Source organism: Bombus flavifrons, chromosome 13, assembly GCF_040668555.2.
Source record: "Bombus flavifrons isolate JBK064 chromosome 13, iyBomFlav1_principal, whole genome shotgun sequence".
NCBI lineage: Eukaryota > Metazoa > Arthropoda > Insecta > Hymenoptera > Apidae > Bombus > Bombus flavifrons.
The window spans coordinates 6,277,252-6,303,413 of record NC_138454.1 but is presented as its reverse complement, the minus strand read 5'-3'; the positions used below and the strand labels follow the sequence as shown (position 1 = coordinate 6,303,413).

The 26,162-nt window shown below is 36.4% G+C and overlaps 1 protein-coding gene across 3 annotated transcripts in view; it reads right to left on the bottom strand.

The window, feature by feature from the left end:
- Window positions 1-11,164: 11,164 nt before the first annotated feature.
- LOC138185867 (uncharacterized) overlaps window positions 11,165-26,162 on the bottom strand; it is a 167,310-nt gene continuing 152,312 nt past the window's right edge. For 2 of the 3 annotated variants that reach the window (XM_069125177.1, XM_069125179.1), the window contains 4 exons: window positions 23,150-23,243; window positions 19,598-20,164; window positions 16,806-18,964; window positions 11,165-14,921 (listed from right to left, as the gene is read on the bottom strand). In XM_069125177.1, coding sequence (XP_068981278.1) covers window positions 14,772-14,921; window positions 16,806-18,964; window positions 19,598-20,164; window positions 23,150-23,243 — 2,970 coding nt within the window. In that variant the 3' untranslated portion in view covers window positions 11,165-14,771. The remainder of the gene's footprint in view (window positions 14,922-16,805; window positions 18,965-19,597; window positions 20,165-23,149; window positions 23,244-26,162) is intronic. The other variant, XM_069125178.1, reaches the window with a different exon arrangement.

The following is a 26,162-nucleotide window of genomic DNA, read 5'->3' as shown; positions in this document are numbered from 1 at the left end:
ATGTTCTTCTTCGATGTTCACTCTCCGGAATTTCAGGCACAATAGAGCTCGCGCGCGACTTCCGTGTTCCTTATATAACTTGACAAGGTGTCGGTTTGTTGATCAAACGGTAACGTTTTGTTGACATAGCAGGAGGCGGTTTTTCCATTTTAACAAAATCGAATTGAACAATTTCTTAATTTTTATCGTAAATTGCCGTCTTTAACGATTTAATACGAAATCTTTTTTTATCATTTTAATAGTTTCTGCAAGCTAAGACTAAATTCACACTTCTTTAATACTAGTTTTCGACTATCAATTAGTTTGAACGAAAAGGGGAAAAAAAGCCTAACGGCAGTCCATAATGTTACTGTGAAATTAATTAAGGTATTAAATAATCAGACAGATAACATTCATATTAAGCGTTATATTATATTATCGATATTCGTTCATTTACTCGTGCTAATTAAAAAATGAAATGTTCTTTTTTCTGCAATAAAACCTACACCACTGTTTGCGATATTTAAAATTCTTATTTAATGCTTATTTAAAAGTCAGGTACCTTTTTAATTCTTCTCAAGTTATAGTTATAACATATAACATATAAGTTATAGTTATAACATATAATTATAAATCAAGTTATAGTTGTAACATAAAATGGCTTTATTTCTTCAATACCGCCAGCATGGCTGTACGTGATACAGTTATTAATTATGTAGCGAATAATATGATCTAATTGGCTGTAATCACGGTTAGGTATTTCTTCGTTAAATCTGTCGATCTATTAGGCTATTAGCGAGAGACTTATTGATTTCTGGAAGAATTGTTTGATTCTTATAAATTAATGTTTTAAATGTTGTCAATTAATGTTTCAATTGTTATAAATTAATAGTTTAATCGTTGTTAATTATTTGCTTAAATGTTATAAATTAATAGCTTAAGTGTCATTAATTAATGGTTTAAATGCTATAAATTAATAGTTTAAATGTTATAAAATAATAGTTTAAATTCTGTTTATTAATAGTTTAAATGTTATAAATTAATAGCTTGAATGTTGTAAATTAATAGCTTAAATGTTGTAAAATAATAGTTTAAATGATATAAATTAATGACTTAAATATTATAATATTTGTTAATTATTAATAATTATATAATTAAATGTTGTTAATTAATAGTTAAATTTGTTAATAGTTTAAATGTTATAAATTAATGGCTTAAATATTATAAAGTAATAGTTTAAATGTCGTTATTTAATAGTTTAAATGTCGTTAATTAATAGTTTAAATGTTATAAAATAATAGTTTAAATGTCATTAATGAGTAGTTTAAATGCTATAAATTAATAGTTTAAATGTTATAAAATAATAGTTTAAATGCTGTTTATTAATAGTTTAAATGTTATAAATTAATAGCTTAAATGTTGTAAATTAATAGCTTAAATGTTGTGAATTAATTGCTTAAATGTTGTGAATTAATGGTTTAGATGTTGTAAATTAATACCTTAAATGTTGTAAATGAATAGCTTAAACGTTGTAAATTGGAGGTATAAACGTTATAAATTAATAGCTTAAATGTTGTAAATTAATAGCTTAAATGTTGTAAATTAATAGCTTAAATGTTAAAAATTAATAGTTTAAATGTTATAAATTAATGGCTTAAATGTATAAAGTAACAGTTCAAATATTGTAAATTAGTGGCTTAGATGTTGTAAATTAATGGTTTAAATGTTATAAATTAATAGCTTAAACGTTGTAAATTAAACGTTTAAATGTTATAAATTAATAGCTTAAATGTTGTAAATTAATAGTTTAGATGTTGTCTACACGTCTATCTGGTTCATTCAAATAGTAATAATAGTAGTAGTTCGTATTTAATCGGTTATTGATTATAATCTTAGTAAAATTAAATAGTATCCCGAAATTTTCTTTTACTTTTATCACTGACTGCGTATTTGGCAAGTTACAGTTATTGATCGTTCATATTACCAATCTTTGAGGTAGAATTTGGGTTCTATTATTTCACTATAATTGGTTTCGTTATTGTAAATTGTTGGTTTTATCGTACATTTATTTGAAATTGTTGATTTTCTTTTGTATAGATTATTGGCTGGTCACATGACTGAAATAATAGGGGTTCACATCACGGACACCACAAGCGATTAACAATCGATAATTTGAACTGATACAAGATGGACGTCATAAATGATTATTAGTAAATCGTGTCGTTGATTTCTCATGCAGATTTGGTAATGATTGAGGTATTATAACAAAGCAAACGTACGTACACAGTTATTTTCTCTTTTTATTGGATCAATAGTAATCGACATTTACTAAATAATTGCTATACAGCTTACAATTGGCATATAATAACACCATATTATAAATAGTTGCATAATTTGTTGAAAATATTAAGATGAAAGAAAAAGAGATTAAAGAAATCACATTTGAACTGTTCACATATAAAAATGTTTCGGGTATATAGATTATCGTTAATAATCGGATATACTATCAAATAATTAATTAATGTTTTTATATTAATATATAGCAAATTATGCAAATCATTTAATTGTTATTAGAAAACAATTTATTGCGAAATTATTATATTTTTGTATATTGAAATGAGAAAATAAGTTTATTATTTTCTAAGACGTGTTCAAACGTATTTCTGTGCAAGATTAAATATACACTTTAAACACTTGTGACATGTTTAAACGAGAAAGTTTAATTTATTACAAGTATTGTCAAATCTTTATAAAGTACAACATAATATATTAGCCGAAACCATATTTCAAACTCTGAAAACGAACATTCACAACTGAATTCTTTCTAAAGAAAGAATTGGTGTTATGTTTTAGAATATTAATAAATTTGAAAATATATTTGAAGATATCTCGTAATACATAAACAATGTTTGAAATATTACACGTATATCCCATTTTCTTAATGTGTATTTGTAATATCTGTTCGTCCGCAAAGAATGAATAATATTCCGTATATGGAGAGTATATACATTTCAAAAAACAGCAGTATTTCGTAAACAAACACCCTGCCCCCTTCCTCTCCCCATCTTCCTGCTAATGCAACTTTTTTTCAGAGAATGTTTGTGATCGCGCGCAATGTGGTCGATAGCTACGTAATAACATTTTTCATATTTTCTAGAGCACAATAGCTCTTGATAATTATAAATTCAATTATAATACTTGTACGCGAAATTAGACTCAGTGTGTTCGTCGAATGTTACTTAAACGGACGTGTTAATAGTCTTTTCTTTTTTTTTCTTTTTAAACATTCGCTTTCGGTAGTAGAGTCGCAGGTTTCGCAAGAGGATACAGCCTCTCCTGGAACTCAAGAATGTAAGTATTTCTGTATCTTCTATACTAATTTCTTTTTTTATTTTTCGCTTGTTCGAACTATTATTAATTTCCATTGGCATAAAATCTAGAACTTATAATATTGAAATACAAAATAAAAGTATTTAACATGCTTCAGAAATGATTAGATTATCATCATTCATTTTAATAGTAATTAGATTTTAACATGATTTCAATATTTATTGTTATTAAAATTTCAAGTTTGAATAGAGTTTTATTTTTCATTACCTTAGACTTCTTTAACAATGAACGATATATTTTTAAGAACAAATTATAATGTTTCATATGTTTTGTTTCAGTTTTTCATAATTTCTACCTTTTCCTGTGCTTCGGGAAGGACGCAGTGATGCTTCAAAATTCGTTTTGAATTAGCATGTAAGTATCTTTGCATGTTGTATTCCGATTAATTTTATTAAAAGAAACAAAGCCTGATGTTAGAAAAAACAAGCCTGATTCAAGGTTTTCATAGAGTTTCATATTACATTATCTAAAATTTTTTGCTGAATCATTACTTAGTTTTCAAAATAAATTATTCACGCATATATTATTCATTTATGTATAAGAATACCATATTTTTGTTAAAGGTTTATCACTCCTTCCTCTTCCTCCTGCTTCCTGAAAAAGACCTAGTGGGGCTTCAAAAGCCAAGAATGTAAGTAATTTTGTAATCTCTACTTCATTTAGTTCCATTGCTTATATTTCAATTTGCTACTCCTGATTTGAATATTGTCATTAAAATTTTAATAGAGATTTATAGAGACTAATCTTCCACTACTTCAAATTTTTCAATTAATTAACGTCATATATAAAAGCAAATTATAATATTCCATGCATTGTTATAGTTTTTTCTATGATGGGATTGCATGGCTCCTCCTTGATGGCGGTCTTCACGACGACTTTCCCTGGGTTATCACAGCATCGATGATTACGTCCCTCGCATCTTATCGCGAGTCGCATGCATTTTTCTTCCTCTGGTCATCCAACCATGTCGTAGGACGAAAGGTCCGAATCGGCACGGGTGACTAGTTGTATTACGTAGAATTTTTTGCGAGCACAGCGAACGCGGGTATTTATTATACCCGTGAGTAGTAACATTTTCTATTTCTATTTTATTAGTTCAGGATTATTTCAGGTCTTCTTGCACATCGCGTTTTTGTTTATGTTAATTACATGATACTGAAAAATTTTATATTAACAATATTAATAATGGTACTAACTGATAAAAACGATATTATATTAATAATTAATTTGAATATTTGTGATTGAAGATATGCATGTATGTTCACTATAATCACTTTTAAAGTTGGAATGTATTAAAAATGTATATGTACAGAGAGTTGCAATGATTTAATTAAATATTTCGTAGCGATGGAGTCGGATGCCCTTCGACTTCGTTGCATTGAAAATTGCAATTATTGCATATTAAATAATAATGATAATAAGTCATTTTTTATTTCACCTTCTATTCTCTGATGGTATTATTACGATGGATTTAATTGTTTGCCATTCATTTTTTAATTTGAGTATTAATTTAAAATATACATATAGAGATAGTAAATTTCAGTCCTGCCGTAGAAAAATGCATTGAATTTTATGTGCAAGAAGAAATTTCGCGACAGGCATATTTTGGAATCAAAGCAACAAGTTTTGAACACTGCCTTTGCGCTTTCGAAAATATGCTTTGACGAAGGGATTGCCTGAGGTTGTTTGCAATAATATCTAACTTTGAGCCAATTATTAAATAAATTTCTTATTCATTGTCAATTTGTCTCTTTTGTAATAAAATTTCAATAGCTCATAGAGTCAATTATTTAAATGAATCATTATATTGCATTGATCTTATTTATGCTGTTTTCTATAAATAAATTCAATATTAGTATTTTGGTAAATTATTAAATTAATAATCTAGACTATATAGTGATAGTAATAGAGATGAAGTTCGAAAATGTAAAATGAAGAAAGATTAGTCCGTTACATACAAATTAGATGCACTAATACGTTTTTTAGTTAGGATTTTCAGGTTTAACCCCTTCCGTATTCAATGCCAGCATCTCACTCACGTGCTCAGGTGCTACTTGAGTGAGACAAAGGCAATGAGTACGATGACCACTGATTTTATAATAATTTGTAAGCGACTGACGATGTGTTAGTGTATCGTGCACGACGTATTTTCCACATTATGTGTGTGTGTTGTTAGGCCGTGGAATTGCGTCGCTTTTTCTCATTCGTTAAAACTTCAAATATTAAAAATGTCGAGACATATATCGATTCAATTTACGTCTCGATAGAATCGCAATTTGTGATAATATCGTCCACGCGATTAAGTGTAACCACGCTTTAAATATTGCCGTAAATTACAATTATAATTCCAAGTTTACTTACATTTATTTTAACGATATCATTTCCTCAGACGTGTTTTATCACGTTTTACGCAATGGTCACTAGCCTTCGTCAGTCGATTTCAGGAAAATGGTACGTAACATTAGAGTGTGCATGTTGTATGCCAAACTCGGGTGTCGGAGGCGTCCCGGGACGTCTCTGTAGTGTAGGCCTTTGCGCCCGAGTTATGTGTGAGAACCGTGGAGTGAATGTGTTGGTGTGCTTGTTTTGCTACTTTTTTAATTTTAAATATAGGTTTCCGGGTAGGATAGATAGTATATTTTCTGGTATGAATGTTAACTATAAGTAGGTAGGGCCGGGCAGGTTAGCACAGTCTCCCGTCGGGTAGGCGCGTTTTCGCGTGTCCAACCTGTTTCAGGAAATTTCATTCGAATAATCTACGGTAAAGTTGGCACGAATGGAGCATGTCATCGTCTCTAACTTTGCCCATCGATTTTTTGAATTTCGCGGTCGTGGTCGCGAGTCGGTTTCGAAACGAACGTTAATATTGCTGGAGCATGCATATGCGAACTTACAGCGATCTTTATATGATCGTTGTTCATCCATGTGCACTTGGATCAGCTTCCGCGATTTATGTTTTTATTTCACCTTTATACGTTATTTTTTGGCTTGCGATTTAGAAAGTCTCGAGCCTAGATGTAAGTTTCAGCGGGCATTGCGCCCGAAGAAAGAAGAGGCTATAAGCCGAAGAGGCCCGGCAAACTGCCACTCAAGTACAACTACTAATGACTCCCCATCCTCTGGGTCATCCAAAGCATGGGAAGTCATTCTTGTTACTACTTCGTCACTGTGCTCGCTTTAGTATTTGTAGTAGTATTGATTTGTTTGTTTGCCGACGTACACGTCGGCCCGTTGCCATGTTGGGCTAATCGTAGTTTTTCAATTAACGTTGCGAGTGATTAATTACGGTTTGAATTAGAGTTACGAATTCAAATTTCGCGTTAACAATTAGAGTTGCGAAACCAAATTTTGCGTTAACAATTAGAGTTTGCGAGAAAGTACTCACTTCCGTTTGGATTAGCGTTGCGATGAAAAGACGACCGCGTTTGCTTTAGTGTTGCGAATTATAAGATGTCGCGATTGTACTCAGTATTTTCTATTGAGAATAATTATTAGAATTTATTAAAGAATAGAATTTGAATTTGTCGCGTTTTATTTTATTTTAAGTCGAATTAAAATGACGTTAATTTTAAATTAATTTCGTAGTGTTGCGATTTGCGGCCATCGCGCATAGTTGTAGTTTATTCTTTCCATTTATAAATAGTAACATTACATTAGATTCATTTTAAGAATTAGCGTTGCGATATATTTCATCGAGATTGTTTTAATAACTTTCCCGATTAGCGTTGCGTTGATGAATGATCGCGTTCTTATACGTAGTGTTGCGTCTATGAAATGCCCAAACTTCTTTCACTGAGATTGTGGAAACCTGTTCCTGGATCACCTGATGCAACGAAGATAGTTGCTAAAAGGTGGTAGAGCATCAGCAGCTTCGAATCTAGCTGCACTTTGACATCTCGATATTAGTGTTGCGTATGTTGAAGTATGAGTACATAAATTAGTATTTATTAGTGTTGCGTGAATGATTAAAACACCCTACTGCGGTGTATGTTCCCGCGAATTTCTCATTCTTCTTTCTTTTTTTGCTTTTTTTTTTTGTCACTAACAAATTAAATAGCATCATAAATGTGATAAAGTATTCCTCGCGATTTATTTCGAGAAACGTCTATTTTATGATTATGGATTTAGTAAATTAGCGTTGCGAAATAGAAAAATATTTTCCACTCGCAGTTTGTTCGGGATTCTATCGAGTGGATCGCTTTTCTGACTATTGGATTTATTTCTTTTTCAGCATCCCTCTGGGCGTTTGTTCATGGAAATACTGTTGAACAATATCTCTGTTCGATACTGATGAATATTTTTAATTTGTTGTTGTATTATTTAAAATTATTATAAATCATTTTACTTCATATATATATATATATATATATATATATATATATATATATATATTGCATTTCAAGAAAAATGAGAGTTGATATATCAATATGTTTGAGCTATATGATGTAAAAATTTCTTACTAAACGAAAAGAAAATGTAAAATAATCATAATAAATATAATGATAATATCAAAATATAAAGGTAATAATAATGAAGCATCATTAAGATTTTATTTCAATATTTTCATTTATTTTCATTATTTTAGTTTAAAAATTAGACTAACAGTGACTGTTCGTTATTAGAGTTTTAACTTTTTCGTCCATAGTATTTTTGACTAATTAAACGAAATAATTTTATGACTTTCAATTTGCTGTGCATAAATCAGTTCATTCGCTATCATCGTTTATTGTCAACAATTTTGCACAGAAAATGTGTGAATGGTGGTCGATTCTTCGCGTTAACAATAAAGTTTATCTTTTTGCTTTATCGAAAACAAGTTACAATAAAATGTAGAAGAGTTTGAATTCTTAAAAAAGTCTTTCTCGGTAATTTATACAAAAATTACATGATGCAACGGAAATTATACAGAAAAGGACATATCCAATCGTACACACACACTCATTGAAATGAAAGAAACGAACACGATAGAATCGTCAGCAATCTTTAATGCAAAACAATAAAAGTTAAATTCATTCTATAAAAAGAAAGTATAAATGGACTAATGAATAAAACAAACTGTGACTTTAATCGCCTTTTTTTCATCTATGTATTCAAAATAAATTTCCCATTTTCAATGATGTCTAAATTGAGATATTCAAATTGAAATATTTAATTTCGAATCAAAATTGAAATATATATTTTCGAAACCAAATTTAAATTCAAATTGCTGAAAATTTGCATAATTCTTATTAATATAATAAAATGATGGATATATAATAAAAGACTATGAGTTATTTTTGTAATTTATTCATTTTTTTTTTATGTCTAATAAAATGTTTCTTTCTCAGTTTTTACACTTTTTGTATTATATGTACTAATAAAATAAACGAGTTTGTTGTAGATCTATTAACTTCTAGGATATACACTTATATATATATAAATAGCAGTTCAAGTTATAAATATTACATAAAAAATTCAAGAATGGATCGGTGGAATTTGGAATATGGATTGAAAAGTATAAATGAAATATGAATAGAAGAGATGTTTAAACGAGAAGCGCTAAAAATCACGGAGCAGCTTTTGAGCTTTACCTGCAGTGAATTATAACTGTATTTCGTAAAATCTTTTTGTAATTTTTTTCTGATTTGAGTTTGTTTCAGATACCATCGAAACACCAACGAGAGAAGGCATATCCCGTACAATATCCTGTACATACAATATTCCATTCCTTTTCCTGCTAATATTTAGATTTCTATATAGATAGCGTTATTAAAGAAACTTAGACTTTTACATAGATAAGAGGTAAATTTTTAGTTAAAGGAGTTTAGGTCTTTAAATAATCTTTATATAAGTAATTAAAAAATTAAGGGGATCCCCAAACAGATACGTTTAAATCGCTAATAAATAGGGCTTGAAAGAAAGTGTTGAATTTTGCGTAGGTAAAACCTGTAGAAAGAAACGTTTAGATTTCTGATAGATATAGGGCCAAGATAGAAAAGATTTAGCTTTGATGTTTGTTCCTGGGATCTTTGTAGGAACTGTGGAGAGATGTGCATGCTATGTCAAGGTACAAATAATACATACAAGGTATTGAAGATTTTGGAAGGTGTATTTATTCCAAACGATGTCCCCTTTCCTTTCTCTTTATTTTAGATTTATTATAGGCTTTTAGATAGGTAGGAATCTTAAAACTTTTATATCTTTGATAGGCAGTTTAAACTTGATTTACAGTTAGGTGGGAAATATTTTCGAATTGAGTGAATGTTATGGCTCAGTAGGATGTTTTTAAATGAAGTTAGGTTCATGGATAGGTAGGCTATTTGTAAATTGTATATTGTGTGGTGTACATCTATGTGTGTAGTGGTATGTACATATTATGGTTTTGGTTACAACTATTCCATATTTTCATGGCAATGTATCATGTTATGCGATTAATTCAAGATTTAATTGAAATTTTATTTTCAGGCTGGGTCTCCATACGCAGCAACCTCCACGCGGTGAGATCTGGGTAATCATTGTTATTTGATGTATAATTACTAATTGCATCATATTATATGATACAATTATGAATTATATAGCAAGTAACATGAGCTAATTGGCTGCTATCGCGATTATGTTTTTATGAATATGAGATGGCAGTTGTTGATTTAAATATTTATGAGTAATCGGTAGTCATCGACGATTGTGTATTATTACAATTTCCTAAAAATAATGCTGAAACTTGTCGCGTTTCTTTTTAAATAATCTTGAATGAAAATTAATAAGATATTAATTGTGTAATATTGCTATTATCGCGAATAGCACGGGTAACATTTTGCTTGTAAAAAGATAGTAATTTCTCTTGTATTCATTTTTTAGTGTCAGTTAACTGCACTATTTTCCCATCGTGGTTGTTTTTTCAATTAGCGTTGCGTTGATGAGTAATCGCGTTTCTTTAAGTAATGCTACGTTTTTAAAATCCCCAAAATTCTTCCACTGTAATTGTGGAAGTATGTTCGCGCTCTCGGTTTAGGTACCTATTGTGGTTAAAAGAATTAAATATCTAAACTCATCTATTGGTATGATTTGTGTCTCAGAGAATTTTACTGAAATCTTTGAATTTGGAGTTTGTTTCACCATTGTGATACCACCGGAAGAAGAATCGTATTCAACATACTGATGCATTTCTTTTTTTCTTCATTGTATTTACATACTTCTGTAGATAGGATATATGAAGATCTTTAACTTTTTGAGAGACACATTGAATTAGAGTTAGATAAGATGTATTTTAAATGAATTAAATTTATGATTAGATAGAATATTTTTAAGCTAATATAGATATATAATAGGTAGATCTTTTAGAGTAAAATCTTGGTACATATAAGTAGGTATTTGGTTAGGTAGGAACATACTTACTAAGGCTGCTTGAAAGCGTTGTTTCCTAACAATGCTAATGTGTGTTGATCTAAGTTAGTTTTTAAATAAAGTATATCGTTAATTAAGTGCACGATTAGCTAATCTTTCGCGTTTATTTTTTGTAGTACGTTTTGCGCTACGATTACGAGATTGAATATTTTGCAAATGCACACCAAGAGGAGAATTGGTTTGAAAATTGACTTAATTTTTAAGTAAGTTCCGCGCGAAAGTATCGGTAAAGTAGCAATCTTAATTATCAAGTACCGTAGAAGAGTCTCCATCTGCGGTCCGAGGAAACTATCGTATGTCGATAACATAGAGGTCCGTGTCGCATTTGGGTAGCAAAAGCCACGAAATAACGCAAATCCAGGGTGAAATGAGCATTGGTCTAGGACAGGATGACGAAGAAAATACACCGAGGCAAATATACAACGTACGACATTTATTCTCTCATTTTCCTTAAATCGATATCATCCTACGTACGGGTAGATACAGAGGATCCTATAAAGGTACATGAATTTCCATGAATTCTGAAAATTCGAGGAGATATATCAGCGTACCCTTACGACATCCCTTCTATTCCTCTCTGTCGTGTGCGTACAACTGTGTATGCGTGTGTGCGTATCTATACTTCGCTTCCGGTTGCACTAGCTCCTTTACTTCGGATTCATACTGTGTTGCATCTTTCTGCGCGTTTCAATCTTTCATTCGAACGACGTTTCCGCGTTTCTCTTGTCCACGAGTCTGTTTTCTTTTTCTGAATAAAACATTACCCGACAGGCGAGTAGTCGAACAAGAACAACAAGAACACGTTTCTACACGATGTCTCAAATATCGCAGCCATACGCACTGTACGTAATTCGTCAACTCATTAATAGAATTCGAACGACTAGTTTCGGAGCGTAGAAATTTAATTCGATTCATTCGACGTATTCTCTGTTCTTCTATTTTCTAATTTCTCCCTTTTTTCTTTTTCTTTTCGTGCGATTGATGAATCTTTTGAATTCGAAATGTAACACGCGACGATCAGGGAACGTTCGATCAAACCGTGAGACCGTGAATCGGGATATTTACAGCATTTACGGCCGTGTTCCGTGCGGAAAAACAAGCCGACGACGCGGTCGAGAACAGTCGATGGACAACTATTCGCGACTATAATCGATAAATAATTCGAGCTAGTATAAGACCGATTTTCAAATTCGTATGGACTTTGCCTAAATTTCAAACAAGCACTCATCGATCGTGCCCCATTTTCGAGGATATCTACGTCTCTGTCAAAAAGCGGCTCTCGCGATCCTCTCTCCATTCTTATCAATTCGGGGCGAAATTTTTGATAAAAGCACGCGATAGTTCGGAATGAAACGTTATCTATTTACCTTTCTTCTTTTTAACAATGACGAATAAAACTAATTGAACGCATTCTATGTACACATCGACGCACAGTCTCTGGTCCTACGTGAGTGTTATCACTCCACGCGATATGCCACGGGCTCGATTTCCTGCTAATTTCTTTCTTCGTTCATTCGCTCGTCTTTCCAATCGATACGGTAGCGGAGAGCTCACCCTCTACGGTTCAACAGCTTCGCAGCTCTTGGAGCTGACTCGCTGAGCAAGTTTTGCCGACGTTAAATGAAATTCAATATAAATGATATGTAAATCGAAGGCGACGCTTTAACACAGTACTACCCTTTTCCTTGGGAAATTTATTTCGAAGGAGTTTCATTTTCTTCCGATACTATACACAGTATCGTTTCAAGCTCTTAAGATCTTAAATATCACGGGAAGACCGTGTCAATTTTCTTCTCCGAACCATCACTTTACTTACGTTATTCTACTCTCGACTTAATAAGAAAATTATTGGGACAAAACCACTTCGTGTCTCGCCAATTACGTTCGAGAAACATATCGAGGCGCTGAAAGGCCGCAGAGGGGTTGAAAGGTGCCGCGTAACCATAGAATCTTAGAGCAAGATCCAACAACGATCTTCTGTTTTATTTTACAATAGATAACGCGTTCGAGTTTCACGTTTTTCATAGTATCGATTCTCGAGCTTGACGACACCGGTTTTTGCAGATATTTCTTCCATTCTTTTAATGCCACTTATCAAATATTGTCATGGATTCTTCTTGCCTGCTTATTCCGAACGCCACTTCCGATAGACGAACGAAGAAATGGCCGACTTAACGTGCTAAAAGTCTCGACGCTCCTATTTCTTCTCAAGATCGTTCTAGACATTTTGAAATCGTAATATTTTTACAATCGTGCCGTCGTTTTTCAACTTTTCGCTATTTACCCTAACAGACAAGAGGAATCAACTTACGATGCGTTAAGGGCACTCGGAGGGTTGAACAGTTTCCTGGAATTGAACGGCGTTAGGCCGCCACCGACAATTGCAGTCCCGTAGAAAAAATATTCGCTCGATTTCCTACTAAACTCTCTGCGCAGCGAAGTTACAGTTCGCGTTTGGTTGCGAAAGCGTAAAAGCTCTTACGTTAGCCTCACTTCTGGTATACCGGATAGTGTCAATTTACTGCACATTTCTCAACAACTTCGAACAGCTTAAACATCTTCGATAAGTAACTTCGAATATGTAGTAACTAATTAATCTCCGTGATAACTTTAGCGCCTTAGACTAGAATAGTTTTCCACGAATCCGACATCGGTAACGCGCGTACGCAGGCATGTACGATCATGAGTTGCTTTTTTTCCATTTCTGTCGGAAAATTTGGAAAAAAATCGAATGATAGAAGATACTAGATTTCGACGATCAGACATTAAATTTTGCACTCGAATTATCTTAATTTGCACATAATTTGTTCGTGAAATGGTGGAGTTTGTTCTTTAAATGATTTTGAAATGGTTTAAACATCGAACGATACCTAATATTAGATCGTTAAATTCAATCTACGGTGAATTTTAGTGAAAGATGCATATAGTCTCGTTTTATAAATGGCTGAGTTTACGCCAAGAGGAGAACTTGGAGATATATTTAATTATCGAATAGTACAACGTACCAGATCGAGAAGATTCAATATTGAATTTTGCGCTCGAATTATTCGAAGTTAAATATGGATACAGTTTCCTGTTTCTTGAACGACCGAGTTTGCGCGCATACTTGGAACTTTGCGTCCGATTTTTGTGGAGGGAAACTTCCATAGAAAATCTTTCTCTTTCAAGACTTTCATCTTGAGTTTTAGGATTCATTCTCTTCTCCGGTTTCAAGGAGTTGAAATAAAAATAAAATTCAAGAAGATGAGAGTTTCGGGGTGAATACCGCTATTGAGAAAATTGCTTCCGGAAATCCAAGCTAAATAAAGGGGAGAAAAAAAAAAAAACAAAAAAAGAGAGGAATAGGAGAAGAAGAGGGCTTTCAATAAGAGCCAGCGAACACGAAGTTTGGAAATTCGAGAATCGCCGTAGATCGATTTCGTCGGTTGATGGCCACCGAGAAAACTGGAAAAAGGGTTTAGAAGTTGGACTTTCTTTTTGCAAAAAAAGAATAAGAGCTTGTACAGTGTACAGGAAAAAAGGCTGTTTTAAAAAGGATCTTCTGTTCCTCTTCTAAAGTAACTTTTCTCGAGCTATTGATCTTTTTTTACACGCCCGCGTACACTCGATAAATATGGCACACAAGAGTCATCAAGATTCAACGAGAGTCTACATCATATGATACAAGTTCTCTTCAAAAACTAGTAAACGAACACAGAATAAAAGAGAAAAGGGAGGAGAAAGGACATAGAAAAAAGTAACAAATAGAATGAACGTAAAAGTAACGAAATCACTGGCACAAATGACAGAATCGTAAGAGATGAAAAATAGCTATCAAATCGATCGATGATATGCTATCGATTAAACTGTAAATCAAAGAATAGCGCTGCTCGTAGTAGACGGCTTTGCAGACTTTGGTGCATCTTGGCAAGGGGCCAGAGAGTCGTTGGAAATTGCTCGGAGACTTCGCGTAGCCTATTGTCGACTGAACAGACTGGTACCCATTGGACGAGATCAAGGATCTATGGTAAAGCTTCGATCTATTTCATCGAGATGGTCCGTCGATTTGTTTCCATCAGGCCGTTCACCGTGATCAGGCCACCTCGGCGGTGCATCGTGGACGTCGTGGAGGTGTTGGTTGGGGTCTGGGACGTTATCTCCGTTGTCGCACTCGTTGACGCTAGTCTCTTCTGCGAACGAAAGAGGAATTTTATAAAGTGGAATATTTATGATACCTTGTGAAACATAATTAAAGATTAGGAACCTTTTTGATTAAGCAAGTTAGATTTTACGTTGAAGGGTGTATCGTAACACAATTAGACACAGATAAATGTAATCAGTAACGAAATGAATGAACAAGAACATAGCAGCGAAAATTATGTGATAATATAATACCTATGTAATGAGATAAAATTAAGTGACGTAGATAATGTGCAATGTAATATGATACTATTCCTGATGCAATGTCAAAATGATGACGAGATTTGAGACTCCTTGATTGTGAAAATACGTGAGATACGAAGACCTTATACCGTAATTCCATTATCTCTTTTTTCACGGTATAGACGTTCTCTAGCTTTCCCCCGATAAACGCTGTTTATTAAATGGAAACAAATTTTCCAAATCAGTTACTCTCCACCTCTACCTCTATCTCTATCACTTAAAGTACCATTCTCGCGTACATGTCCTTACTGGATTCATAGAGGATTCTTAGAGGATTCTTAGAGGGTTCTTAGAGGATTCTCAGAGGATTCTTAGGGGATTTTTAAAGGATTCTTAAAGAATTCTTAGATTTGCATAAGCTCGAAAGATCCTGTCAATCGATTTACTAAGCCAACGATGACACGACATAGCAACCTCCTCGATCATCCATGCCTATTAATCTTGGTAATCTTCCTTGGAAAGTAGAAAGGGAATCGATTTAAGGAACTCCTGGCCTATTCGTTTTCTTTTAGTCAATAGATGGACGTGATCCAGTTGTTCCAGTCAGGAATGTCCGGATCGGAAAGGAACGGCGCGAAACTTTATATTCGGCACGCCCCGCCGCGGCGAACTTTCGCAATCAGACCAGGGATCACGTAAGATCCGCGCCGGAAGGAAGGCATCGCTCACTTCCGGTCGGTGGGGTCAACCGAGTCCAGGCACGTTCTCGTCAACGGATCCCGGAAATTGCGGCACGTAAAAGCGTCGCGATGCCTCGGGATTACTTCCAATTCGAGTGTCTTTCGGCTTCCTCTTAAATAGCATAGCCCGATCACGATCTTCGTTTTATCGTACTCGACCGGTGCCTGTTCGTTAAAAAGCCGAGGAAGAATGGCTCTCGTTGTTTGACTCGCTTAAATTCCCCAGACCGTTTATTTGCCCATTGTAATTGCGTTCCATGGCTTCGATCTTTGCAACTTGCTGCGTCCTCCACGTCTTTATCGCCTCCCGTACAATCTCGGTTTTATACATCTGACCGAGTTTTATTCACAACTAGGAGAAATAAATTTTCATGAAGATCGTTTGCTTTGTGACAAGCGAGGTTAACTCGCCACGCTTGATCGCTGTGTGAAAATACTTTATACCAGGGTTGATAGCGTGTGTAGAACGTTTCTTCCAGTATAGAGCAATAAATGCAGCTTCATTGAGCACGAAAGTTTATTACAACGAAATTTACTCCAAGACACGAAATACGAAAACTCTGATGGAAATACTTTTTTTAAACTGGCCGGAAATTATTCTATTGTATCTGATTCAACCTTCAAGAAATTTTAGACGTTGCTAAAAAGTCATAAAAAAAAAGTTTTATTAATACCATGTATTCACCAATATTGTGTAGAATAAAATATCGATATTGATATATATTGATATCTGTTTTATCATATTACTTAAAAACTTTAGTTTTATTCACCTGATTTTATCTCTATATTTTTTTCTCTAATCTAAATATATGCAAGTGGTACAAGGTACCATCTTGGAATTAGTTGGTCACATTCCTTCGCTAATTTTCGATCGAATCGCGGAAAGCGCGGCCATCGAGGACGGCTGGCAGAGTGGCGCGGGAAATTTAATAAAACGCAAATCGAGCTCACCTCGGCCTCGTTCTCTTTGTACGGCCAGAAGTCAATTTGCCTGAGTGCTTCCAGCTGGTTCTCCAGCGGGTCGCTACTATTGCTTTTCGTCGAACCGCCTCGTAGCCCAGGATCCTTCTTCCACGCATAAATAGGTCGCTCCAGACCCACTTGGAGTTGATTAGCCGTTCGTTCCGCCTCGTCCGCGTGACCGTTTTCGTTCCTTGGGTCTTCTTCGTTCTTTCTCCATTCGTTTCCGGTGTACTTGGGCGAAGAAACCGCGGACACCGCGACGAACGCGTTTTTTGACTTCGACGAGGTTGCGTCGGCCGTGGTACCTGGTTTGGAGATCGGCATTGCAGTTACCCTGTGATAGGCGAATTGCTTCCATTTCGTGGGCCACGTGCCTGTCGAACTCGTCTTGCCGTAATTCCATTCATCGTTGATTTTCTGCTGCCACGGAGAGAGCTCGTTGCTCTTCCCGTTCCAACCATTTTGCTCGTTGGATTTTTTTGGCCAAGCATCCCCAGAATCTTCCTCTTTGACTTTCACGGGCCACGAATCTTCGTTGAACTTGGACCTGTTGTCGTTCGTTTTGGACGTCCAAGATTCGTTGGATTTCGTCGACCACGAGCCACTTCTCGTCGCCCACGAATTCTTGTCCCCCATTTTAGATATCCAAGAGGTAGATTCTGGCTTGGCTAACCACTCTCCTCCTTTCACCTTCCAGGAGTCGGAGTTGCTGCCCTTGGACGCCCAAGCGTTGTCTTTCGTTTTCGCGAACCACGAGCCTGGTTTGTTCGATTTCTCGGACCAAATTTCGGGCACGTTCGTCTTGTCGGGCCAGAGAGTTATACTGGATTTGTCCATCCACGAGTCGTTGGCTTTTTCAGGCCAAGATCCCTTGCTCGTCCACTTGGCCTCGGAGTTCGTTCTCCCGAGAGGTTTGCTCCACCTTCGAGAAGTATTCTCATCGGAAGGTTCCATCGCTTTGATCTGGTACGGCTTCCAAGTAGATTGGTCGGCTGCCATTACCCAGGCACCCACCGATTGGATCTTGGGCAAAGCAGCTTCATCCGTCCACGAGTTCTTCCCTTCGTATTTCCTTCTCCAAGCGCCAGAGTCATCTCCTTGCATATTCTCGGTCTTCACCCAATCCTTAGAATTTTTCGAATCCGACAGCATCGTCCATGATTTCATCGACTCGCCGGATCTCGTCTTATAGTCGCTGAAATTGCTCCTATCGTCGTTCGATTTGTACCTGGAAGCTTCCGTCTGAGGCAGTTTCTCTTCCTTCGAGAACTCCTTCGACGAGAACAACCTGCTCTGTTTCTCGTCCTTCTGTTTTCTTTCTCCGTTTGACTTCTCGGTTTCTTCCTTCGACCAAGCACCGTTATTCTGCTTGTCTAAGCCCAATTTCTTTACCAAATCGGCGTTCGGGTTGTACGACTTCCCATTCTCGTCTTTCGGCCATGGCTTAGCACCAGGAAGCTTATGAGGCCATGTAGCTGGATCAGAGGTTAGGCTGTTCCAGGTTTTCATAGTTATTTGTGGTAACACGACTTTCTCCTTGCTCTCCTGTTTCATAGACGATTTATTAGGTTCAGAGCGATTTTTACCTTTCTCCCATACGCTGTTTGCCTGATCTCGATCGTATAGTTTCATGGGTCTTTCTCCTTGTTGCCACGAAGGCGCAATTTTCATAGGTTTTTCCACTGGCCAATTAGATCTGTCTCTGTTCCATGAATGTTGAGCTCGTTGCTGTTGCCACATTTTCTCGGCTTCAGCTTCCTGTTCAACGCCTTCTTCGTTGTCTAAGATGGGCCAATAATTCTGCTCAACCGGTAAAAAGCTGTCACGTTGCGACCAATACTTGGCGTTGTTCGAAGGTTGCCTCCAAGACCATTTCTCAGACGAAATAGGCAATAGAGGACGTTCCTCGGGTCTCCAGGGTGGACTGTATCCGTACGACAGATCCGGCCAACTTTTGCTCAACGCGAAATCTCGAGATCTCGGCTCGTACTCCTGATCGGTAGAAAATCCATCAGACTGCACATTGAAGTCGCCTTGGTAGCCCTCCTCGCGTCTTCCCAGGAACTCTCGCGACGCCGGTGACAGCTGATTGTATCGTAGTCGGTGGTACGTTTCCGGTATGTCGTAGTCTGGAACACGTCCCGGGTCTGAAAGATCGAACACGCTCCAGCACTTTCGAAATAAGTGGTTAAAGGCATTCGAAACTTTTTGTTTAGAATGCGATGGAATTGACTTTGCTTACTAGTTTGTGAACTGTCTGAAAGATTTGTCGATACAGAGCGATGCAAAAGACCACCGAAGATCTTGGATGTTGAATCGAAAAATGCAATTCGTCGAATCGAATCTGGCGAAAATGATTCTGCCACGTGCAAAGAAATCTTAATATTTTGAAGACTGAATTTTCTAGTAACCTGTGAGAAACTTGTTTTTTATTCATTATCGATAGTAAGGAGTGATTTTTTCGAATAGTTTTATAAAGAAGACGTAATGCATTAAAGTTTGAGACCAATTCAAAAAAGATTGATAACAGATATATTTATAGTTAATTAATTTCTACTTGACGAAGAATTTTGTCCACTGTGTGAAAATAAGATTCACTAAAAGTTAAAAATTGTTTAATTTTAAATTGTAACATAGAAAATAAAATAAACGCGACGCGCTGCCTCTTTGTATACGCGACGTAGCATATGAAAAGGTCGAACGTCGCATCGCGAAACATTATTTTGCATCGCACTGTAAAGAAACGCGCAAAAATGGTCTGATTTAACCTTGGAACCCACCTGTAGGCCTGTCGTACACGTTCGTGAACTCCCTATGTGGCTGAACGTGACCAGGCTGACGAGTTCCAATCTTGCCAAACCGCATCGGCCTTTGATTGCCAAGTTCACCAACTTCGTTCGCTAGAATTGGATTTCTATCGAAAGGGAAAGACTTGGTGTTGCTTTTCGACTTGTTCTGTTCGATCAACTCTCTGATAGAAGGCAAGCTTCTGGAACTCTGTGCAACAGAGTAACGCGGATTTGTGGTTTTTTCTGTTTCACCCTGCAGATCTTGTTGCCAGGGTGGACCAAAGAGTCTCTCTGCTACCAGACGCCAGTGAACTGGCGTCGTTTGCCAGGGCGTCTCTGTGGTGGTCAACAACGGAGGCGTTGCTGGTACAGATGTTAAGGTGGTCGTGGAGAAACGATGCTTCGGTTTCTTCTTCTTCTTCAACTTCTTCCGCGACTTCCTCGAGTCGTTTGAGGATTCCGAAGTGGTTGGAAATAGAGTCGAAGTGGACTCGTAGCTGCGTTTCGCTGCTGGGTCCAACTCGTTTCTAGACAGTTTCAGCTCGTTCTCGGTGTTTGCTGTCGATAGAAGCAAAATAACGTCATTTTTACGGTGTGCAGGTTCCTTCGATTAAAATGGCTACGTTTAATCCTTTAAATACGCGTATCTTCCTATAAATCGTTCCCTTCAAACGCAAAAAATGCTAAAGCGAAGTACGATAATCAATAAGCGGTTTTGAGATACAGCTTTCTACGAACGTTCACTCATTATGGATTACGTTAACATCCAAACAAATATTTATTTTGTAGAGAAAAGTATAGCACAGCTACAAGATTATAATTATTTGCAGAGTGAAGTAGTCATAAAGTATCTTATTTATTTTACTATATTCAAAGGCTGAAACGCTGATAAACGATTCCAGCATCTCAAAGTCGATAAAAATTTTAATATCATTGACGTTGGCTATATGTAAAGGTTTAAGGTATGAATGTAAAATATGGTCAAACGATTTTCGCGGTAGGAAAATTTTGTCTCTAGAACACGCGGTATATTCGCATAGGTAGGTTTTCCATCTGCAGAGGCGAGCAGCGTCGAGCAACGTCGATTTATTTCTCATAAAAAGCACATCGCGATACGTCCACTCGAACCGAGTTCTCCCGCAGGCGGCGCTCATCCATCAGCGCGAGCAAATGGCCATTATTAAAGCGGCATTGTTCCTGTAATGGAGATTAAGATGGTTTCGCGCGCAAAGCGCTTTACCTACTGCTTGCCCTGGCTCCGATGCACGGACTAACTTGTTCCTGGATTATTCACTGTCTCCGTATACACTGCCCCACCATGCGTCACGCGTTAGTTAGGAAATTAAGAGACGGATTTTGCATACGGTCATTTCGAAAGAAACCGCCGGAACTCTTTGACTCTGATCCGTTTTTAAATCTCTTTGCTCTCTCCCTTTGATAAAGCGACAGGAATTGTCGAATTTTGTTTAAATATATATTTGAAAAAGTTGAGAAACTTTGTGGAAAAAGAAGCCATAAAGCATGGTGTGTACGATGAATCGAGTAAATTAGGTTGGAAGTGTTCGAGTTGTAGCTTTATATTATAATTAAACTAGTATTTGAGAAGAAACTGCATTTGATCATGGGTCGTTATTCGTGTAGTGCACGTAAAATTAAGGGTGGTTTTGCCGGTTTCGAAATAGTTTACGCTCCGAATTCTGTCTTTTTTGCCCACTTTTATACTTCACTTAGGAATTTTTATCTTGAAATCTATTCATCGGATAAGAAGTTGCGCTGTTTTAATTTCAACGTGGACGATTCGATGTATTTAAATAAAATTCTTTTACGTTGATAAATTACTTTTCTAACGTTGGAAATTATAAACTAATTCTTTTGTTTGTAACTGACAAAAGTTCAGCATCCAACAATTCGTTCTGCTAGTTTCTATAGTACCAGTTGTGAAAAATTTGTTCCACAAATGGCATTGACTCGGTACGGTCAAGAAAATCCATTCACGGTTCAATTCGACTTCATTCGAATTCATTCCCTTTGTTTCCGGGTAATCTCGTCGAAGCAACGCGAAATGGCAAGAGTACATCGTGGCGTGAAATGGGTTAACGTATTGTTCGCGTGCCAGGAAGTAATCGAATGAGTGAGACTCGGGGGTGTGGCGGTGGGTGAAAAAGAGTCGGTGGAAGCGGACGAAGAGAAAAGGGAAAATCCAAACGGAGAGGATTTCCCGCGGGCGAATTACATTGATTTCCACGTTATACAGATCGACTAATTGTCGGGAGGCAATTACACCGGGCAATAATGCAGACACTATTTCGTCTAATCGACCTATTGTGAGACTTTATTGGATTCTCCTTGGTCGACTCGAACGCGATTAGCAGCGAGGGTCTTCCCTTTTGCGACAACTTTTTCCTTTTAATAGCTTAACTGGACGAGAACACCTTGCAACTGCTTCCACTGAAATCTATTTATTCGGGAATGGCTTCTTACAGAAGGATAGTCCTCTGTTTTGATTCTGAAATTGAATACCACGAACGAAGCACGAAATAGACCTATCATATTATGAGACTTCGTGTCGCACGAATAGAGAGCAGAGCTTAGCTTCTTTGCATTTTAATTTCTTTCGAGAAAGTGGATTGATCTTACGTCTATTTTTGTTATCAGCTATAACCGTGTAACTTAGGGCTATCTAGAACTGTTATAGTAAAATATTGTGGCTTTTACACATAGAATTACTTCTCATAAATTTCATATACGTTACATGAAGCGTCGTATAAGTAAAGATTCGATGTATCTTTCGCTTCATCTTCGTTGCTTTGGTGTAGAGATACTTGTATCATCCCGATTACAAACCTACAAATCTCCTACTACCACTAAATGATACAAGAAGTATTGACATATATTTCTATAGAAGGAAATGAAATTAATTGAATTTGTCAAGAAGATAATATCTTTCCACATAACTTTTGTTTACATAGCTAACGAACGACAATCCTTGATAAACGATACATGATAGACGATCATGACAAGGTTTGGCAATCACTCATCTCACATTTCAATGATCTCATTGACGACACAACTCCTTTACCCTTATTCCCAGTTGCTAGGTACAAGACGCGTCTTAAACGATAATTAACCGGGGAAGTTCATCGAGAGTCGCAACAGGTTTCTTCTTCTTCGGGAGACCACGAGCACGTTTGTAATAAAGTCTCGAGACGCAACTTTGTTTGTTGCGAAACTTGCCCGATCATCGTCCCTTGTCGCCTCACGAGTAAACATTCAATCGATGAACCGGTTCGAATCACTTCCGCTTTGCTTTAACGCTACTCGTGATCGTGCAAACAACTGAATTTCGCTACACTCGCGAATCTTCGTTGTAAGCTTGTAGAAAGGCTAACGACGATCGTCGATGCAGGTGTGCCTCTTCGATGAAGGGTTAACGAGGACCGAACTATTCACCCAAATACCAATTTCAAACTATTCTGCCACGGAATTCCTTCGCCTAGGTGCTTTTCAGCTTCTTGCCCTCGAGACACCCAAAGCGTTACTTACCAAGCAGTTTCTGCACCCGCTCCCATCGGCTTGGATTCTCAGCTATCTTCACCAAAAGTTCCAACAAGTTCTCCACCAGCGCGTCTTCTCGAGCCTACCCAACAATGCAACGATAATTAAATTATCCCATCAACTCTAGAATATGAGAGAGAAAGTAATAGAACGAGCAAACGTAGAGTAGCAGACATAAAGATGCATGCGCCCTTGTTCGTAAATGTTAGGGCAATCATGAACATTATATTAAATTATTAGTTTTGTCGTCTATATCTGTCGTGTCTTCTTTTTTACATGGTATAAATGGTTTTATGTCGTATAAATGGTCTTTTTGGGCTTTTCTATCTAATTCACCTTAAATTTTTTAACTAGAGTTTAGGATAGACAATTGTTGAAAGTGAAACATCACTAGTTTAATTTATGCAAATAGTTTCAACAAATCTTTGTTATGTTTGTACATTCAAATTTGTTAACATTCAATAATTCTATTGAAATAATATCTGATACTAAATAGATCTCATACTGTATAAATCTTGTTTAATCGTTAAACGTTTAATCGTTTTCTTGATCGTTCTTTTCCTCAATTTTTTCGTATGTCACCATTCGATGTTCTGATACTTGGGAATGAGAGTATACGCGCAATCTTAGATAAAGAAATCATGATAAAATAACGAACAGGACAGAACACTTTTTCCTGCACGACTTTTAGATTTTAATTTACGCTACTCTTGCGTGACTGTATCTTTACGTATTAACAGACATTGAGACCAGTAAACTCGTACAGACAAAATGGAACTCGTTGATGAAGTTGTTGAACGTCGGTAGTTTCTAAACCGTGACTCGACCAAGAGAGAATTTTTCTCGGCTCCCCGTGGAAACATGTTTTCCCCTCTTACTTTTCCACTCGAACGTGTTTTGCAAAATATGCACGCACCGCTCGCCGCCGGAAATTCTCGTCGCTCAACGATCATTAACGACTCGACGGAGTCGTGAGCGCTCGTTGCGCGCCACGCTGCTCTCTTCATTCGGATCCACGGCTCTCCTGCCTTTTCTGGATCCTGTTCAATGTGAAATCACAAACCTGAATCGTGATTCACAGCACAAGTGTCATTTTGCTTTCTTTCATGTCGAAACGTTGTCTAACTCGCTGAACTTTTCGAAGAATTTCTTAATTTCAAAGTTGTTCTTCTTTCGAAATGCGCATTTTGATTGCTCGAATAGAGAAATGAGAAAACGAGAAAACTCATCTTTGTGTTTAAGTTAGACTCGTTTCATATTCTTCTCGCTTTCTGGTACGATTGTATACTACGTCTCATAATTACGAAGCCACTCTAAAATTGTCAAAACATACTTGCATATTGGATATCTTGTAGCTTCCACGTACATTTTTAGATTCATCCGAAACTTTATCGATATAAGCATGACGGTAGCTAATGAAAATTCAAAATATTTCGTATTGCACATAATATATTCATGAAAAGTTTCTGTAAGTTTTCGAAGACTTTCATAAGCTATTGTATCTATAAGAACAAAAAATGTTGGAATGGTTTCACAATCATGTCGTGCAATATATCAATGAAAAATTGGAGCGTGCCTTGATTTGCTATATTTTCCAAGTGGTTATATGGAGATCGACTAATTTTTCGCTTGTGGAAAAAATTCGAGTGTCGTGGACGGAGCAATGACACAAGGGACTCGACTTCCGCTCTGGCGTTCCTCGTAATTTCCGTCGGAGGATTCCACGGACTCGTTACGCGTCCTCTCGCTGCGCACTCTCGAAAATTCCGGGTAAAAAGAGAGTAACGAAAACGATCGGAAGCCGAAAGGGAGACGAACGAAATCGTGGACAAAGGAGAGTGTAGATCGATCCTCTGGGGAGATTGTCTCACGTGGTCGATAAACGTTTTCGACGGTGTCGCCAGAAGGGACGGCCACTGTCGTGCTCTTCCGGATGCCGTGCTTCGTAATTTCCGCTCGAAACTCCTCCCTGGTATTTCGTGTCGAATATCTCCGACCGGTGGCGATAATCGTAAATCACGGGAATTAAGATTAACAGCTCCGTTTCGTGATCGCCGCCTCTATTGGGTCGCCGCTACAACAAGTATTTTATTTGCGCAAGTGCATCACGTCTATAGGCTTTTACATATTATGGTCGTTACAAGTATACGAGGAATGAATTTATCCTTTCGTGACGAGACTTGGACAAATTAATGAATATAGCTAGATAGATACTATAAATTACACGGTTTAAATGTTATACGTAACGCTGTATTACGTAATTTCTATAAAAATCAGGAAATCGTGAAGATTATTCTCTAAATAGTTCATTCTGAATGTTTCTTTATTTTATTATATTATCGAAGGGCTTAAACATATCCGAATAATTGCTAGCTTTTTGATAGGATATGTAGATAATGTGGTTACAGAATCGAAGATGGGAAGGAGTTAAATTAAACTTTTCTCATTTATTGGTAAAATTGACACTGTGGCACAGGGGATTTCCTCAGAGTTAGTGAAAATTAATGTGATATTCTCTCCATTTCCATCGTTCGCAAGATCTCTGTCCCAGTTTTTTTTTCTTCCAATAACAAACCAGTGAGCCCTTCGCTTCTACACAGATGTTCCTACTTCTCTTCCCTTTGTGAAATAGAAACTTATGCGAACTCGAGTCTCACAGGCTGTCTTTGACAAAAATCATATGGATTTTCATTTGCACCGCTTTATCAGTATCCCCCAGAGCCAGATGTCGGTTTTATCTCTTCTATAGAATTCTCTGCATCCCTTCCTTCCCTTATCACGCTAAAACATATTTCTTTTCTCTCTTCATCGTACTTTGATTTTCATTGAATTCTTTAATAAAAGACGCCTAATAAAATCAGATACATTTTCCTTTCCTTGCTTTCTTCTAATAAAGCTCGACATATCTCTAGCATTTTTAGCTGTTCTAAGTCCTGTTCCGTGAACGAAGATCCTCGAAGCTCCTCCTTCTGTTGTTGATTCCAACGGCGGTGACAGCCGA